General features: G+C 42.9%; 1 protein-coding gene across 2 annotated transcripts; it reads left to right on the plus strand.

Moving 5' to 3' along the window:
- The first annotated feature begins 1,596 nt into the window (after positions 1-1,596).
- Positions 1,597-17,946, plus strand: rcor2 (REST corepressor 2). 2 transcript variants are annotated; one of them, XM_073474473.1, is made up of 14 exons: positions 1,597-1,803; positions 5,746-5,891; positions 8,675-8,731; positions 10,222-10,302; positions 10,599-10,651; positions 10,751-10,912; positions 11,034-11,158; positions 11,457-11,523; positions 11,786-12,025; positions 12,494-12,571; positions 12,874-12,931; positions 14,167-14,234; positions 14,538-14,699; positions 15,590-17,946. In XM_073474473.1, the coding sequence occupies exons 2-14, from the start codon at positions 5,768-5,770 to the stop codon at positions 15,932-15,934; spliced, it is 1,620 nt and encodes a 539-aa protein (XP_073330574.1). In that variant the 5' UTR covers positions 1,597-1,803; positions 5,746-5,767; the 3' UTR covers positions 15,935-17,946. The 2 variants fall into 2 exon arrangements, with proteins under 2 accessions (XP_073330574.1, XP_073330572.1); XM_073474471.1 differs by having other exon boundaries at positions 5,766-5,891.
- Positions 17,947-19,002: the final 1,056 nt, after the last annotated feature.

The raw sequence follows: 19,002 nt of genomic DNA on the forward strand, positions 1-19,002 counted from the left end.
AGGGGGGGGCAGAGAGAGACAGGAAGGAGGATGAGGAGCAGGAGGAGGAGGGGGTGAGGAAGGAGATGAAGAGCAGGAAGGAGGCAGGAAAGACAGAGGAGTCATCAGTGGAGAGAGAAAGTGAGGGGTGTGTGTGTGGAAGAGCAAAGGAGGGAGGGAAGGAAAGCGGAGGAGGCAAAGGAAATGGATGGGAGGCAGGGGGAGAAAAACGAGAGGAGGAAGAAAGAGAAGAAAGAAAAAAATCAGGTGGGGAGCACAGAAGAGAGAGGAAAGAGGGGAGGAGGAAGAGGAGGGGGAGAAGAATTAGGGCAGATATTCAGGAGGTGGCAGGAAGAGGGAGAGGGAGAGGGGACGAGGAGGAGGGGGAGGAGGAGGAGGGAGAAAGAAGAGGAAGAAGATTAAAGAAAGAAGTATGAGGAAGTAGTGCTGAAGGGAGCAGGAAGTAGGAGTGTGAGGAGAAAAAAAGGAGGGGTGACAAAAAAAAGAAATCTTGTAGGAGATGGAGGTGAGGTGGGTGAAATGGGAAAACTGGGATGATGGAGAGGAGGTGGGGGGAGGAAGAGGAGGAGGCGGTGATGCCGAAGAGAGAGTAGAAAGAGAAGGAGCAGGAGGAGTAACAGGCTGTTACATGTCAGCAGCAGGCACTGGTGAAGGTGGCAGCAGGTTACGTGTGTGCGTGTGTGTGTGTGTTTTACTGTGTATGTTATTGTGTTTATTGGCAGCATCAGGTGTGAGAAATCCTGCCACAGCTATAGTGAAACATCCCCTATTCTACTCTTACACACACACATCCACCTGTGCGCACACACACACACACACACACACACTCTGATGCACACACACACACACACACACACTCTGATGCACATATACACACACACACACACACACACACAGGCACAAGGCAGAACTCTTTGAATTGTTCGACATTTTAAATAAAAAATAAGCAAAGTGCTGTGAGGCTATTTATCTGAGTCATTGTCAGCTCATGCTCACAGCCACGCACGCGCTTGAGGACACACACACGAACGCACGCACGCACGCACGCACGCACACACACACACACACACACACACACACACACACACACGCTAGGCTCAAGCGTGCCCCACTCTCCTGCCCTTTTCTCCACCATGCATACATCAGTGCAAGTCTGGACAGCCTGCCTCAGCACAGAGATGCACAGCTGACGAATCCCTCCGCCGACACACTGGCAAGTAGTCCCTAATTTATGGGATTTTGATGGATGGCAGATTAAGAGTCTCCCATCGCTCTTGTTTCTACATTATGTAACTACAAACACGTTCTCCTTTTATTTAAACGAGACTTTACTGTGGATAATAAGCATAATGTGAATTAGCAGGTAGGCAGTTTTAGAAGCTGATTTTTCTCAAGCCATCAGGACGACATGTTTGGTAAAGAAAAAAAAATACTCTGGCGTGTCAAATTGCATGTTCAGTAACACAAATCCAAAATTAAGAGTAGCTATAGTTAATAGTTTTGCAGGGACTACTTTTTGTCAATCCAAACGGCTGGTTGGTTGGGAGAGGCGAACGCATCGGTGCGGATGTCCACCTCACTTTTCCCCGGGTGTTGTCCGGCTCCCCGGCACACACTCACGGCTGCTACCATCTCTCCATGCAGTTCACTTCATTGTACTGACTGTGCTCATCAATTAGGCAAGAATTAAGCCGTTTTAGGTGAAATTATTGCCTTTTTAGCACTCCGAAGAGGACTATACACCGCGGACAGAGGCGCAGAGAAGTTTTGAGTTCGGGAAAGCAGGAGAGGAACGAAGCACAGGTACAGTGAGACTGTTATCTCGACTTCCAACTATTAACGTTACTAATGTAACGCGAGGGTACTAGCCCGCAAGCTAACTGGCTAGCGTTAGCATCCCAACGACCCAACTAGATTTGACTTCAGGCTGCAGTTTGGTGAGGGGGGAAATGTCGCCTGCTTTTTATTGTTCAGCCTCCCAGAAATCACTTCGACCGTTCAAACTGCTACCGTTTGCAGCTTAGCGTCCTGGAAGAGACCGCCAACTTGAGTTTTAATCATCCAGAGAGCGAGTTTGTGCCAGCAGCAGCGGCGGCAGCGGCAGAAAGCAGCAGACAGTAGCGTCAGTAGTAGTAGTAACTGCAAGGCAAGCGTGGGGAAAACAAAAGGACTTCAAAGTCTGACACACAACACAGATGAGTGCTTGGAAAAGCTGTGAAAATATCGATTTAGCTAGCAAGCGTGGCTCGGATTAAGAGAGAGTCCAACACCTCTTTATGTTTTGTGATGTTTAATAATTAACTAAATAGTTGATTTACACAAATAGGAGGTTTACCACATTATAAAATGATACTTAAAAAGGAGTCACTATGATGGTACTATTAAAGAAAACCTACCACAAGGTCACTCTTAACTTAGTCTTGCGCACATGAGCACATTGTTAGTCACTTTAGGGCCACTATTGTCAACGTTGTCTGTCAGTGTGAGTCAAAAATGACGCATTGAGGAGGAGAGTTGAACCAACATTTATAATATATATCAAATTAAACCCCTTTTTCTGTACTTGACCTTACAATCAACCGTGTTTATTCTTATTACTACTGTGTGGATTGGCTTTGTTTAGCATAATACATAATCTTTATTTTGAAATATTAAAGTTCATAAGCATAAAGTTCCTCGTGGTGCTGAGAGGTTGTGAAAGTAAGTTACTAAGCATTAAAAGGCTGGTTGAGCAATATGTATTACTAAGAATAGATTCTGACAAGTCGAGTTAGCTCAGCAGCTGTTGTGTACGATAGTTTTGGCTCTTATCGATCATAACAGTTGATCAGTCTTCGAGAGATCGAGGCTACCTAGCAGTGTCCGAGGCTACCACAACCCCCTAAAAACTCTCCCTGAAAGTGAACCGGGGCGGGATTACAGCTACATCTTCGTCTGCTTTTTGTTGATGTAGCTTCACCGATTTCCCAAACTTGAATCCATCGATGTAGACTAGTTAGATGTTTGTGTTCGGATGATGCGAGCTTTCAGTGAAGTTAGAGGGAACAGCTGTTGTAGTTGTGGGGGCCACTGCGATGTTAGACAAAGACCCCCAGAGAGCCTCAGACACTTGTATTGTCTAGCGGAGTTTGGTAGACGTGACTATAATCTCTCGGTTTGTAGAGATCCTTTCCAGAAGCATATCTGTCCGATGTTAAATCTGGAGAACGAGGGGGAATAAGTTAATGTACGTCAGTCATATAACTCCGCGTCCTGCTTTGTTCTGCCTGTAAGTTCAAGTTAGGACACCGCAGATGAAGTTGCTGATGCGATGCTGAAAAGCCAGCAAGTGCAAGCGTTTTTTTTAGTCGTCGCATATGAATGGTGTTTGTGATCTGATCGGTGGGGGATGTCGGTGTTTGTTTGTGATCACCTGTCGTTTGTAACCGCGCTGTTTGTGTAAGAGCAGGGAGCTTTAGCTGGGTTACTTTCTGCTGTGTCCTGAGCTGACCGTCTAGGCTTTTGTGCTACACTCACAGAGAGAGGGAGAGGGAGAGGAGGAAGAAGAGGCATGGCCACGTAATGATATAGCTCTGACTGTGGATGATACTTAAAATGAGAGCCCCCTTCATGCAGGAGGGCCCTCATGTAATCCATGGCACGCCCCCCCACCCCCATGTTGTTTTTCAGATGCTGCCACTTGTTAGTTGTGCTGGTGTGATTGATTTCCTTTTCTTGTATGAAGAGGCGTATGTGTGTTTAAATATATATAATGTTTCTGTATGGTGTCCCAGAGACTGTGATTTGATTTTTGTGATGCATAGGTTTTCATGCTGCAGGCTGGAAATGATGTCAGGCTAAAAATAGGACTTCGGACATCTTTATAGTGACATTGAATATGCATAGACAGAGTAACGTATGAGGTCAGGCCAAGGTAAAGCAACATCACCTTTATATATTAAAGGACCAGTTCACCCATGCAAAAAATAAATAAATAAATAAAACTGACTACACCCTCATTCTGATAGGAAGGCAGGTGAAGTTTCGTAGTCCGCAAAATATATCTGGAGCTTCACAGCAAAACGGCATCCTTTCAAATCAATTTATCATCGGGGCTTTAGGAGACTTGGATTATTATTTCCTCAGTGTTTTAAATAGAGCCAGACCAATATATCAGGTGGCCGGTATTGGCCTATCACATATGTATCAGTATCGGCGTATATGTTGCTCAATATGAATACTTTTTGTTCAGAGAATATGATGCAGAAAAAGATGCTTGGGATAATTAATAATTATTGAATCCCCAGTAAGTCTACAGTTTCAGTGCACTGGTGTTACTTTAGACAATAAAGTTTATTGTTAAGTTGTAAAATATCACAAGAGTTTGAGAACCACATTTGAGGGATCGTTGCAAAAAATGTGTGAATATCAGCTGATATATCGATACTGATTTTTTTTTTTCTTCAATATTGGTATCAGCAGCAGCCTCCAGAAATCAGGGTTTTAGTTTTAAAACAAATCCCCAGCTACTGCGGCGCTGCAACACTGTTTTGCTGTGAAGCTCCAGAAATGTTTTTTGGACTACGAACCTTCACCCGACTTTCAATCTGCATGAGGAAGAGAAGATAATGGCTGAATTTTTATTTTTAGGTGACCTTTTCCTTTAAAAGCTGCAACTAATATTTATTTTTATCATGGACTAATCTAATGATGATGAAATTTTCAATGAATCTATTGGTCTACAAAATGGTGAAAAAGTTAAAAATGTCTATCCAAGTTAGCCCAAGTTACCATTTTCAACTTGTTTTGTCCTACAAATAGTCAAAAAATATATTCAGTTTCATATTTAAGTAAACAAAGCAAATGTTCACATCTGACAGGCTTGAAGTAGAGTTTTTTGGGGAGACATCTTTAATTTAAGAATTGCTTAAATGATGAATCTGTTATCAAAATTGTTGCAGATTTTCTTTCAGTCACCTTTTCCACATTGAGGTATCATAATCAGTATTGGGAGAGAAAAAAATCTAAAATATTTTTTAGAAATGGTTATTAATTTATGAATACATAGTTGTTTGAGCTCTAGGGCTTCTTAGACAGTGGTCTGAGACGGTAAATAGCCCTCTAGTGTGTTTATGTGTGTTGCCCCCATGACAGGAGCATGTCCTTAATTAGCCTGAGTTAAAATGGAAGACTTCAGTTAATCTGTTTGGGTCTTGTGATGAACAAGATGAAGAAACGGCTGTGGATTGTATCTTGTGCAGAGGTGCTTTTGAGGTCAATACTTGGCGGAAGAAGATCATAACTTTATCTTGAGCCTGAAGCTTGCAATTAATAAAATGTTAGCCAACAAATAGAGGCCATGTTATGGCATCTTCATTCCCGTACATCCCACTGAACTGATGAAAGCGTATTATAGATTATTTTGATTAGAGAGATACCAAGTTATTAGCTGTCACTGTGAGCTACTGAGTGATAATGGGGGTCGTGGAGCGATATGAGAGTGTGAAGAAGTTCTCATGCAGTAAACCAGTGTTAAATTCAGCTCAAAGAAAGACAGAAGAGTGCTTCAAAGGTGGCAGCATATGGTGCCTTTCTACTTTACAAGAGTGGATAAGGTTTTATAGGGTTTCAAGTGAAAGCAAATTGCAGCCATCTTGCTAATAGGGAAAAAGATGAAAGTTTTATTGGAGACTGAATCATACTTCAGACAGAAAGTGAGTGTTGCTGATGAATGGTTGTGTTTCAGTGGTGAAATTGTATTTTTAGGGTCTCTGTGCTTGTTGCAGCCATGCCCTCAGTGATGGAGCGCTCGGGGGCCGGGGTCCTGTCCAGGAGCAGAGCCAAGACCGTAACCAACGGCAACAGCCAACCGCACTCTGAAGAGGAGAGCAGCGATGAAGAGCATGCCCATGGTAGACACACAGACACACACAGACACACACACACACACACTTAACTGACATATTATCTACTGACTTCATCTGAATTTAATTCCCTACTAAGTCAGAGGTTGATCTATCCACTTACTGTCTGGGTTTGCACTTCTAACATGAAGCATGCGTGAAGGGTTCTTGCAGTAGCCACACAGTACATCTTGCCAGCTGTTCTGGTTGCATTCATTGCATTGCTGCAGTGCTTCTTCAGTCCCTTGTGCACTTACTCTCCTCTGTCATCTCCTCCTTCCCTCCTCCACCCCCTTCCCACACTCTTCCATCCTCGTTATCCTCTGCCCACATACATCTTTCCTTCCTCCATTCTCTCTCCTTCACCCACTGACTTGCTGTTGATCTTCATTTTTTAGCTGTTATCTCACCAGGCACATGGACTGAGCTATATCATGAGATCAAACGCAACAGTTTAACTTAAAAGGCTGAGAAGGCACTTAACTACCCAGATTTCCCCAGTTAATTTAGTTCTGAGATTTAACATCACAAGCCACCATTCCTAACATTACTGCAACCACTGCTTCCGTCCTCGCTTCCACCTCCCTCATCCCTTTTTAGTCTTTCCAGTCACCTCTCTATCTTTTTCATCCATCTTTTATTTTTGCCTCCTTTCATTCCCCTTCTTTCCTTCCATCCAATTTTCTTTCTTCTTTATCCCCTTCCTGCCTCTCTCCTGCCATTTACTCCAGTTTCTATCATCCCCGTCTCCTCCCTTCCTGTCCTCTGTCCCTGAGGAAACAGTAATATGTCTCTTCCTCCTCATGGTCTGCTTCTCTCTTCACTCATTGCCTTCCCCGCTCTTTGCCACAGCACTAATTACTTAATGTCTGCCATTATTCCACTGTTGCTCTTCGCTCTCTCTTCCCGCTATCTGTGTCTGTATGAATATCTGTCACTCAGTGATGGGGATATGCTGAAAATGTTATCAGGATAAAAATCATAAGATATGTATCATGATATATGCTATGACTGTTGAATTTGAATGGTTGTGTTATTAGAAGATACACATTATATACTGTGACTAAGTAAATGGAACAAGTGAAGACTGAAGCAGTCAGTAATGCCTATTATAAAGTTTTATGAAAAACAAGCAGTGGCACTACTTGACAAAGTTATGACAATGTATTTAATGATCAAGGCGATTGTTTAAACCATCGACTAGTAACTACACTGATAGTGAAATAAGGTGTCAGAATCTGCCTCATTGAGCTTTGCAGGTGATTCATTTATTGATCAGTAGTGGGGGGAAAAAAGGAAACATGCATCATTTTTCTTTCAAGTTGGAAAAAGTAGATACAAACAGCCCAATCAGTCAAGATCCAGTTCTGATGTGTAAGAACCTGGTTGTTAAATTTTGTTGCACCTTTGAAAGCCAGAGCTCTGTTTCTGAGAACTTGTTGTCCATGCTGACAGTAGAAAACATTCAGACTTGTTACAGGGTTTTGGGCCATGTTAACCATTGAACAACCGTATGCCATTATCTGCCTGTGTTGTAATATTTTTCTTTGACAAGAAACTGACAGAGAGGTTAGCAAAAAACACAGATTCAATAATTATCATTAGCACAGGGCAGTGTTTGTACAAAACTTTTACGTAGCGGTGGTGGACACTGTCACTCTCTCTAGTTAAAGGGTAACTCCACCAATTTTAAACATTAAAGAGTGTTTACAGGTCTTGACATGTGCTGCATATATGGAAAAAAGCCTCAAAACCCTTTTGTGGCTCCAGATGAAGCTGCATGTAATCTGATGAATATCCTCCATTGTTGTCACTCAGTGGCTAAGTTGCACTGTGGGTAATGTAGGCACCAGGTTTTGAGAAGCAGTCCACTGATGTAGCATTGCCCTCCTATATTACTGTTGAACTCAGACAGCAGAACCAGTCATATTGCCTTTTCATTCCATGCTTTCTTCATTCTTTTCAAAATCCTGCTACATATATTGCCCATAATGCAAGTGAGTCACTGAGTGACATCACTTGAGGCAATTGATCAGATTACATGCAGCTTCCTCTGGAGCCATAAAAAGCTTTATCCTACTTTTTCACATATGCAGTAGTATACATACTTTAATGTGTAAAACTGGTGGAGTTACCCTTTAAAAAATGACAAACAGCTGCGGCGGCTGCAGGTCATATCAGCTGTTGCCAGTTAACGTTAACTCCACGAGTACCTTGATGACAGGCCAAAATTAAACTTGTCTGAAGATGGAAAGAAACCCCACTCTGTAACACCACTACACAAATACAAGTTGGCTGGCTGTTTGTGCAGATCCAACAACACCAACTGAGTGATAGCTGTTCTCTCTAGTGGATTGATTCAGATTACTTTCAGAAGTTATTTAATTTTTTTAAATATTACATTAATAATTTGCTTAAAGCTTAAAAAAGTAATGTTTTTGAACCAGGACCTCCAGTATTTGGAGCAAGTAGATTAATTAGGTTTCAGCTGTTATTACACTGTTTTACATATTTAATCAACATTTTGGTAAATATAAGTATCAGATCAGGCTGTAACTGTCTGCAGATACACCATATTCAAGTATTTGGATGGGGATTGGTGCTAAAAAAAATTGTCTGAACATCTCTGCTGGAAAAAGATCAAGCTGATAGAGGATTTTCTCATTAGAAATGAAGTTAAGTCACCTGGATGTAACTCTTCTCATGATCCAGTCCATCTAGTCTGTACAGCTCTACCCATCCTTTTGGGAAATAGAAACTCATATTTGTCCTGTTCCTCTTTCTTTCCACAGACAGTATGATCAGAGTGGGAGGAGACTACCAGGCGCAGATCCCCGAGTTCAAACCAGGTGAGTTGGCAGAGAGGCAAGCTCAACAGAAAGGGAGATGAATAGAGAGAGGGAGGGGTGAAATCAGGGCCGAGAAGGAGACAGAGGTGAGGAGAGATGTGGACGACATTGAAACGGAGGAAGGAGAGGAATGCAGATGACGTTAGAAATGAAGGTCAAATGACCAGTGTTGTGTGAAAATCCAGGAGACGGACAGTTTTAACTAAACCGAAATAATTAACATTTTTCTTCCAGATGTTTTACCCTACCTGTTAAAGTACTAAATCATAGTTAACAGTTTATTGGTGGAATAAAGGACACTGCTAAGAATGCATCTGTGGCATATTGAGAGACTTTAAATGAACCTTATTAAGGTTAACACCTTAATGAAGTGTCAAAAGTGAGAAAATGTGTTACATAATATGACTAGTGACATCTTGCAGTGAAAGGCTTCTTTATGGTTGGTGTCAAGTCTTTGGGCATTAAATTAAAAGAGTTATTTATACAATATTCAAACCCTTTAATTTATTTCTCATATCATCTTAAGATAATACAAAGGGGCCTTTGTGTGATGTGTCAGAACAGTGTGTTGCTATGTTTAATCAGATTAAACAAACTACAAGGAAACAATCTCAATTAAATGCTAATGCCTTTATATGATGTACATAACCATCAGCTGTTATTTCTATATAGTTATTCTTTACCTTGTCCTCAGGTCAGATTCCCTGTGAAATTATAACATTACTACAGAATGTTGATAACTTTAGCTGTAAGCTAGATGTAGGCTAAGCTAGGTTTATGAACGGGACTGTTTCAGAGTTCAGTACCTCATTACTATGCATCCTGCAAATGGTGTAAAAAAGAAGAATAGTATTAAAATATGTTGTATCATTCTTTCACTTGCTTCCATAATAAATGCACATGCTAGGTCAAGATCTTCACAACAGGATTTTGTCCACAGGGGCCACCATAATCAACAAAAAATAACTTCCTTGTAGCTGCTTTAAAGCTAATTTGCAAGCCTATTTTGTTTGAATACTTTCATAAGGGAAAAAAAGGTTTAAAGATCATGAAATCTGGCTCAGTGAAATGCCCTGTTAGATTTTATGAGTAGTAGTAAACTGCCTGAACACTGGAAAGAGAATCACCGTAGATGAAGTAGTTTCACAACCATGAGATTTCACCAGAGGAGGAGAGAAGCTGGCAAATCTACCTTTCCTATACTGTCAGTGCACAGGCGTTGTAGTCCACCACCTCCCCATTTTTCTTGCTAATGAAGAGGACTCCAAACATGGAGCGTAGACAGGAGAAAGGCTGCAAAGGTTAGGGAGGAAGAAAGTAAGGGTTAATATGAGGTTTGATAAACAGACAATTGGGGAGGAGGGAGGAGAGGAGGCATGATGAAGATGCGAAGAAGTAAAAGAGGGATTCAAATAAATCTAAAAGCTCAAACAATATGTGAATTTAATGCTAAATGTGTGATAAATGTCCCTGTTTGTTTTAATTACCAGACAGTCCAACCCGCTACAATGAGAAGGACCAGAGGAGCATGTTGGTGTGGTGTCCCAACAGTCTGCTTTCTGATGCAATGTGTAAGCCACACACACACACACACACACACACACACACACACACACACACACACACACACTTAAACAGACCTAGCTGCCTTACCCTACATTCACTGGCACAGGCTTAATAACATAACCTTCAATTTAATGGCTATATGCTGGCTGAAGAATACCAATTAAACCTTTCACTCTCTCTGTTTTTGTCCTGTGCACTGCTTCTCTTTCACTCTCCTGCCATCTCTGCCATCATCTCTTTCCCTCATCTTGTATTTCCTTTCCATTGTATTTCTTTCATTCATTCACTCTCCTTTTCCCAGTGGACGAGTACATCCTGATGGCTAAAGAGAAACATGGATACAACATGGAGCAGGTATGCCAGACCAAAATGAAGTCTTTCTCTTTTTCTTTCTTCTGACTTGTCACCGTCCCTGGAAGCCTGACCCTGTCCCCGTCCCCTTTATTCCTTCAGGCTCTCGGTATGTTATTATGGCACAAACACGATGTCGAGCGCTCGCTGGCCGACCTGGCCAACTTCACCCCCTTCCCAGACGAGTGGACTGTGGAGGATAAAGTGCTGTTCGAACAGGCCTTCAGCTTCCACGGCAAGAGCTTCCACCGAATCCAGCAGATGGTGAGAGACTGAAAAGAAAAAACGCACTACACATACGCACTCTTAACAAAATATGTTGAACAAAGCTGAGTGTAATTTTCAATATTTAATGCTCAATTTATTGATCTCCGTTTGTGCATAGCTTCCAGACAAGCTGATCTCCAGCCTGGTGAAGTACTACTACAGCTGGAAGAAGACCAGGACCAGGACTTCTGTCATGGACCGGCAGGCCAGGAGGCTGGTCAGCAAGAGAGAGAAGGACGACAGGTATCAGATGCCATGAAACTCTCCTGATCCCCAGGGAAAACTGGGCGTGAGTGGAGGGGAGAAAAAAAGAATATTGGAGGAAGGACACATTAAACGATTCATTTGAGATCTGACATTTACAAAACTCCTTTGTTAAATGACACTCGATAAGCATCATATCATCGTGGGGAACAAGAATCTCATGAATATGAATGAGATACTTTGATATTATTTCTTGTCTTTTTCAGTTGACATTCTGCAGCATTTTAGGAATAGACAATTGTCTTGGGATCACGGACGAACTTTCTTTCTCTTGTAGTAATGATGATTTGGAGGAAGGTGACCCCGGCAGTGACAGTGACTTTGAGATTGATGCCAAAAAAGAGGTGAGTGATACAAAACTTAATAGTTGTTGTTTGACTGACAGAGAGAGTGAGTGTTTATGTAAACTAGTTTTTGTGTTTAATTAGTCATGACTGGCCTGAAGACATCAGCCTAGCCAAATTGATGCCTTCTGTATCCTTCAATTTCTACTTCATTTATTATACATAAATGAAATGCTGCCTCCTTGAGTCGCTGTTGTTGTGAAATGTATCACTGATAGAATCTAAAGTGTCTAATATTTGTGTGATTTCTTCGTCCTCACAGGCAGTGAAACAGAACCCCAACAACGCCACCTCTGACAAAGCCACCCCCAGCCGCTCTGGGCCGGTGAAGAAGGAGAGCATCGGGGCTCAGTACCGCCACCACCCGCTCAGAGCCCGCCGCAGGCCACCCAAAGGCATGTACCTGGAGCAGTCAGACATCACGTCCGTGTCAGCCTCCCACGATGCCGGGGTTCTCACTGTACGGCAGCTGGACACACAGCTGGTGTCACTCAAGAGACAGGTACCAATGTACTTTTAGAGGTATTTCAAGGATCATCAACAGGATTTTAATGTGTCTTAAACTATAGTTGTTAGTAAAGGTGACTATTTCACACAATAAATAAATGGCCATTTTATGTGACAACTGTAATGAATTCGGTCTCAGTGAGGGGCTGCTTTGTTTTTTACAGTATGAACATTTTACAAGCAGGTTCCAACAATAGAAAATGCTCACAGATGTTGAGCTCACCCCCAGATTTTCACACAGAGTGCGAACATCTGGTGGAAAAAAAATGAATTTCAAATTTCAGAAGTTTAAACTTCAACTTCCGACTCGAGTAGAAAAGCAAGACTGGGTGCTAACTGCACAGTTAAAGTCACAGAAATTGCTTCTTGTCTGTATTAATTTTTGGTTGATGGCATCAGTGCAACAAGCCAAAAAATAAACGCCGTACTCTCTTCCTCTTCCTCCCTCCACTTTTCCTCTCAGGTTCAGTCGATTAAACAGAACAACAGTATTATGAAACAGAGCTTAAATGAAGGAGTCGACACGTTCAAACCTGCTGACGTAAGTCTTTTCCTTTCTTGCTACATTTTCCCCCCTTTTACATAGTTCATCTATCCCTTCTTTGATTTGTGTTTTCTGCCTGTACTCATCTCAGATCTTTCTTCAGTTTTTACCCCCTCCTCTTTCATTTCTTCCCTCTGCCCTTCCCCAACTCCCTCCAGATATTATTTCACCCCCATGTGGGACTGAGATTAGTCTTAATCTGCTCTTTGCTCTCATGCAGCCATTTTCATCCCTCTCTCTTCTTCTTCCTTACCACCTCTCTCTCTCTCTCTCTCTCTCTCTCTCTCTCTCTCTCTCAGCCTGCCCCTAAGATGAACTCCCGTTGGACCACAGAGGAGCAGCTCCTGGCTGTGCAGGGTGAGTAAAGGCTGCAGAGTCACCTCGTGCTGCTGGCTCACCTCTTCCCACCTCACATTCACAGGCAGAAGTCAGACATATTCATATTCATATTCATATTATCCACTGAAACTGCCTGTGTCAGTCAGTACTGCAAAGCACAGCACTGACACATGCTGTGCAGGAGAAATATTACTCAATAATATTATTATTATTATAAGTCCCTCCCTGCTTAGGTTGTATTAATGTAGGGAAGCTTTGCTATATATAAAAAAAACGGAGGTGGCAAAAGTACAAACATTGTTTACTCAAATAGAAGTAAGATGGTAATTATTACCTCTAACAAGGTTCTGTTTTCAATCCTGTCCGTTTGTTTGTTGGTTGGTTTGTCAGCAGGATTACACACAATCTACTGAACAGATTTCCACCAAGCTAGGATGGAGGATGGGGCTCGGCCCAGAATAGAACCCATTAACTTTTAGTGCAGATCTGGATAAAGGGACGGATCCAGGATTTTTTTCTCACTTTCTTTAACACTGCAAAGGAGGGTGTTTCTGTAAATTCCTCAGGGAATAATGCATGGATCTTGATGAAAAAAAATCATCATACCACTTCCCTGATCTCAGCCTGAAAAAATCCTCAAAGGCATTCAGGGTGGTTGCATTCGACCGTTACAAAAATGATCTGACCAACCCCCTCAAGATTGTGAGGAAAGTTCAGGTGCTGTTAGATGATCCGACAAGCGCATAATTGGAGTTTATTTAGGCCTCGATCCTAGATAGTAAATATCGAAAGGAACACAGGACTTCAATCCCTGCAGTTCTAATCCATAAATTGCAGCTAAAGTCAGAAAGACAAGTGCAGTGTTTGCGACGCAGCTGCAGTCAGTCAGTGTGCCTTTGAGTAAAGCCCCCATCAGCTGCAGCTGCGTAGTGCAAACAGGACAGGAGAAATCAGAAGCTGAAAGACAAGAATATGTGTAGTCATACGAGTGTGAAGCGGGACAGGCCTGGAAAAGAGCAGGTGCACTCAGGCGGCCGACCTCAGATGAAGGTCAGCTGCCGCACGCATCAACAAACCCGCTCACGCTACACTCACTCTAACTCTCTCCTCTCACACACGCACCGCCACATTTCTCTGACAGGGTGAAAGAAAGCAGAGTGTTTTTGTAGCCTTGTGATGGCAACAAATTGGTTGTGAGTGATGTATATAGACGCAGCATTAACCTTACGTTTTTTCTTCCGTCTCTTGACCAGCTATCCGTCGCTATGGTAAGGACTTTGCAGCCATCGCAGAGGTGATCGGGACCAAGACACCAGCTCAGGTGAGCATCCTCTCTCTCAAGGGTTAAACTGGGGGAAAAATCTTGTGAATATCACCTCTCTGTAACCCTCCATCCATCCAGCCGTTTACTTTCTGTGAGCTGCCTATCAGCTTTTCATCTCCTTTCCATTTCCCTCCTCATCCCTCTGTCTAGATGCGCATTTCTCTTTATAGAATAACTATAATCTCCATTATCCCTCCTTTCATTTGTCTCCTGACCTCCAGTCACTGCCTGTGTCCTTGAGCGCAGCACAAACTCTTTGGCTATTTCTTTTTCTGACTCTGTCTCTGCCTGTCCGCCCAGGTGAGTTCGTTCTTCGTGAGCTACCGACGCAGGTTCAACCTGGACGAGGTGCTGAGGGAGTGGGCGGCCGAGCAGGTGGCCACCAACCGAGACCAGAGAGACATGAGGAGGAGCGGCGAGGAGATGGCAGCGGCTACAGATGGAGCGGCTGAGGAGGACGAGGTGAGGATACACACCATTTTTCTTTACATTGAGAAGCAACATACATAACAGTTCAATCAAGGAAGGACCTCAACCCAATGAAACAATATACCATGTTAGTTTTTACAGAATATTTCCCCTAATGGATTAAAAAGGTTGATGAGAAAAATATAAATGACCATAAATGCAACAATACACACAACTTGCCATTATATTTTCCAAAATTCAAATCTCTATTATCTCAAAACACTTCTGGAAAGCTTGAATTTTATAATGAAGGGATAGTTCAACATTTTGGAGCATAAAGACATGAGGCGGGGGAAAAGAGCCTGCCTGTGTCATAGGTTGAAAGCTACAACCACAAACATGTCTGAAGCTCAAATAAACAAGTTGTATCCTGTTTGCTTAATCTGTACTCAAACAGAAACAAGTTATCGGATTACAGGGAGTTACATGCTTTAACCTCTTTACCCTGCACAGTGATTGTGTCAGGTTTGGTGCCATCGTGCTCGCCTGCCACATCTGGAAACGGAAACTGAACAGAAATGAATTTGTTTGTGAAGAAATTGTTATACGTGTATTTTGTATTTTTTGTGTATCAATTAAACAAGCACCAGCGTGTTGATTAGTGAGCTTTAGATGTGTCGACAGGTGTGAAGCAGAGGAAAACAGGGGCTCTGTCCAGTCTTGATGCTAAGCTAACTTAAATAAGAAAAGACATATTGGATCTAATGGTGACTGTGGTGCATCAGAGCTCCTGAGTGTTGAAGAGAAGGAGCAGGTGGTTTTCTCTGGTGTAGTTTGCTGCGCCTCCTCTTCATCATGCAGCTAATATGATGTGTCTCTCCATCTCTCTCTTCTCCACCTGTCTTCCTATCACACCTCATCTTCATCCTCCTCCCCCCCCTCAGGTCAAAATGGAAGACTCTCCCTCAGATGCCGCCGGTGGCTCCTCTCCCCCCTCCTCCACCCAGACTCCCTCCAACCTCTCGCAGCCCCCTCCGCTGCTGCGCCCCGCCCCTCCCTCAGCTCCACCCAGCCTCCTCCGCCAGCCTCCACCGCTGCAGACGCGCCCGCTCCAGAACCGAGCGCCCCACAACCACCCTCCGCCTCCACTCATCCGGCCCGCTGTGACCACCTCCTCCTCCTCCACCGGGAGCTCCAACCTCAGGGCTTCACCTCCCAATTCCTCCGCTGCAGGGCAGATGCCTCCGTCGCTGGTCGGGCTCAAAGTGGAGCAGCCCAATTCGCACTGATATACAAACACACACACACACACACTCACACACTCACACAGATAATAGGAATAGAAACACGCAAACACACACACACACATCTGCAAATTAGCATGCAGACTCCATCGCCCAATCGTTCCCGGGACCATCACACATCACATGACACTCAGGTCCATCAGGTGACATCACAGCTCTTAAAATGTGGCAGGAAGAGTGTGAGGGGACCCCCCACAGGTCCACTTTGTAAGGCCCTTTACTGTACTAACAAACACCTACCTCCAGACCAGCGTTCTCTAGCATAAACACACACACCCACACTACAAACAAGCTAGGAACTTAAAACAAACACTATCTGCACACACCTCCCCAGAGAAAACAAAAAAGAGACACTGGATCGTCAAGCTGTCGAAGAAAGCCATGACCACACAGCTAAACCACCTGCCTGTTTCCATGGCAACTGCTGAACATCTGGAAAGAGGAGGAGTGTTGCTGAACACACACACTAACACACACACACACAAACTATATATATATCTCTAGTGTAGGTTCCACTGGGCAGGTATCAAGTCATCCAAACAACCTTCAGGAAAATGAAACGATGAGTAAATGAGGGAAAGGAAAGATGGAGGAAGAGTTTCTCACATCTGAGCCAAACCTGAGAGGTTGTGTAGATGATAAAATCATTCTGGAGAGGATGTGGAGAAACTTGCCTTTTCCTGTTGAGCTCTGCTTTAAAATTTGACCCTCAGAGGAGTTAAAAAGGTACTTTTGCAAAGAAATCAGGCTGTGAGTGTATTGTTGGTTCAAAAATGGAAAAAGAAGTAGTAGAGGGTCCCTCCTCTCACTCTTCTGTCATAGCCATGTATTACTAGTATTAACTGGAGTGATGTTTTCCTTTTTTTGTTTTGACTAGACTTTTAAAGTGAGCCCTAGGTCGGCAACTAGCTATTGTAAGTAGTTTAGATAGTGCATACTTTATTCTTATGATGATGACTGACTGAGCACTAAGGAGAAAAAGAGCCTTTAACACAAGTGACTGAAGATGTTTGCCACAGTTTGTTTCTCACTGGCTCAGTGTTGAGGTCCCACTGCTTACTGTCCATTATATTTTCACCCGCGAACACGAAACATTAGGCTCTTTAGAGAGTGTGTGTAGAGGGCTGATCTGAAGGAAACGGATGACCTTTCCTGACCTCCTACAGACACTGAAAAAGAAATGAGAAAAAGCTTGTTTCCCTGTTCCCTGTAGTCGTTAGCTGCAGTTAGCTTCATATTGACGGTACAGACATGAGTGGAAGAAAACCTGAATAAGTCTATTTACCAAAATGTTGAGGTGATTCAGTTCAGTGTTTTGTTAATGTCCGAATTACAAAAGTGAATTTATAAAGACGTGATGACACCTGTGTGAAGCACTCCAAGTCTGGTAAAGGCAGCTTTCTGTCTGGTAGTTCAGAGCTGTGAGAGGTCAAAGGGTGTCTGAAAGGTTTTGTTTAGCCCCTCAAACTGTCAGGAAATGCTGCGTCATGTCTGTAATGTTCCTCTAGCTCGTGTTCAAGGATATCAGGCGACCTCAAGAACAAATGTACGACTGAATGATCTCCTGCTCTGTAGTTTTCTTTTGAACTTCATCTGCCGGTCCCCTGCTGAATCTCCCCCTCTTCATAGTCTAGTTTCCTGTGTACCGATGCCTTTTCAAGCAGATCTGGGATCACACGTTATGTATAAACCTTTCCTCAAACTGTGTCCAGTGCTTCTTCACTACATACATGTCACATCACTTAGTTTTGTTAGCAGAGGCCTTTTAGGCACTGAGCAGGAATGAAAGCGGCCCATCACTATGTTTGGCTTTAAAGTGGCTTGCCTTTTGACTTTGCTTGGACTCCTTTTCTTACATTTGTTCCTTCCTCCAAAAAACTGCTTGTGTGTTACTGTATGTGAGAAGTTGTTTACATTGTGGAAACTGAACTGTTTGTGTTTGAGAAATGTTTTTTTTAGAATAAAGAAATGACCAAATTGTAGTGTTTGTCCTTCATTTTATCCTTAACATTGACAATGACCTGTTCTGTAATAGAACACACAAAAAAATCTTAACTATTAACCTTATTTACACCTACAACTGTTGGGTATGAGCTTCATGTGCATATCATCAGTTCCCAAAAGCCAAGTCTTATCATAACACCATCTGTTGACTCCCATCAGCTTGGGCCACCTGCAGCTCCCACATTCCTGAGCAGGGCTGCGACCAATGAGCGAATTAGAGGAAGCCGGTCTACAGTGAGAATAAACACAACCAATAACCAATCAAATCGAAGACATTTAAAAACAAACTATGCCAGGAAAGAGACTGATCCAGTAGAGCCTACTCCAGTTAAGTCCACTTGAAGGATCCCGTCTTCAGTACATTTACAGATTTATCATGAAGATTTGATTGTTCACAAGGTTTGAGTACCAACAAAGCCTGTGGCCTCTGACCCCTGGGGGCCCCAAAACATCCCAGTTACTCCCAGTAATTAGACTAACTGCAAATTTGTTTGGGAATTTGCGACCCTTATCCAGTAAAAATCAAGGTGTGCCCCCCTCTTCCAAGATGAATACTGTTTAAAGACCTAAAGAACAAGCGCACAGAGAGCACGCTGGTGTTGATTTGGTATATGTGTATACACAAAGTAAAGGCAACAGTAGGTGGTGATGCGTTTAAGTCCTCAGATATTCATCAGGTAAATTACAAAATTTGAGAGAATGAGTGATCCAAAATGCAGGAGCCTTTTGTTTGATAACAAAGTTTTTGATCTGCTGGCCCTCTATAAGTGAGTACAGCCATGATTAATGCTGACACTCACTATATTCAGAATAACTGAAGATTGTCCTACACAGTGGGTGGCATGAAAATATAAAAAAACAAACATTCTACATGTATAACTTTAACTCGTGCAGCAACCTCTATATCCACAATAAAAGTGATCCAGTTGTCATTTCCAGTTTCAGCTGTACACATCTGCACAGGAAGCTGTCAGTTAAATGATTTTTCTCTCACAGCGCCCCCTTCTGCTGACGTGGAGCACCAACATGTGTCTCACACATACCAAAGA

The sequence above is a fragment of the Pagrus major genome, chromosome 10, assembly GCF_040436345.1.
Source record: "Pagrus major chromosome 10, Pma_NU_1.0".
Taxonomy (NCBI): Eukaryota; Metazoa; Chordata; class Actinopteri; order Spariformes; family Sparidae; genus Pagrus; species Pagrus major.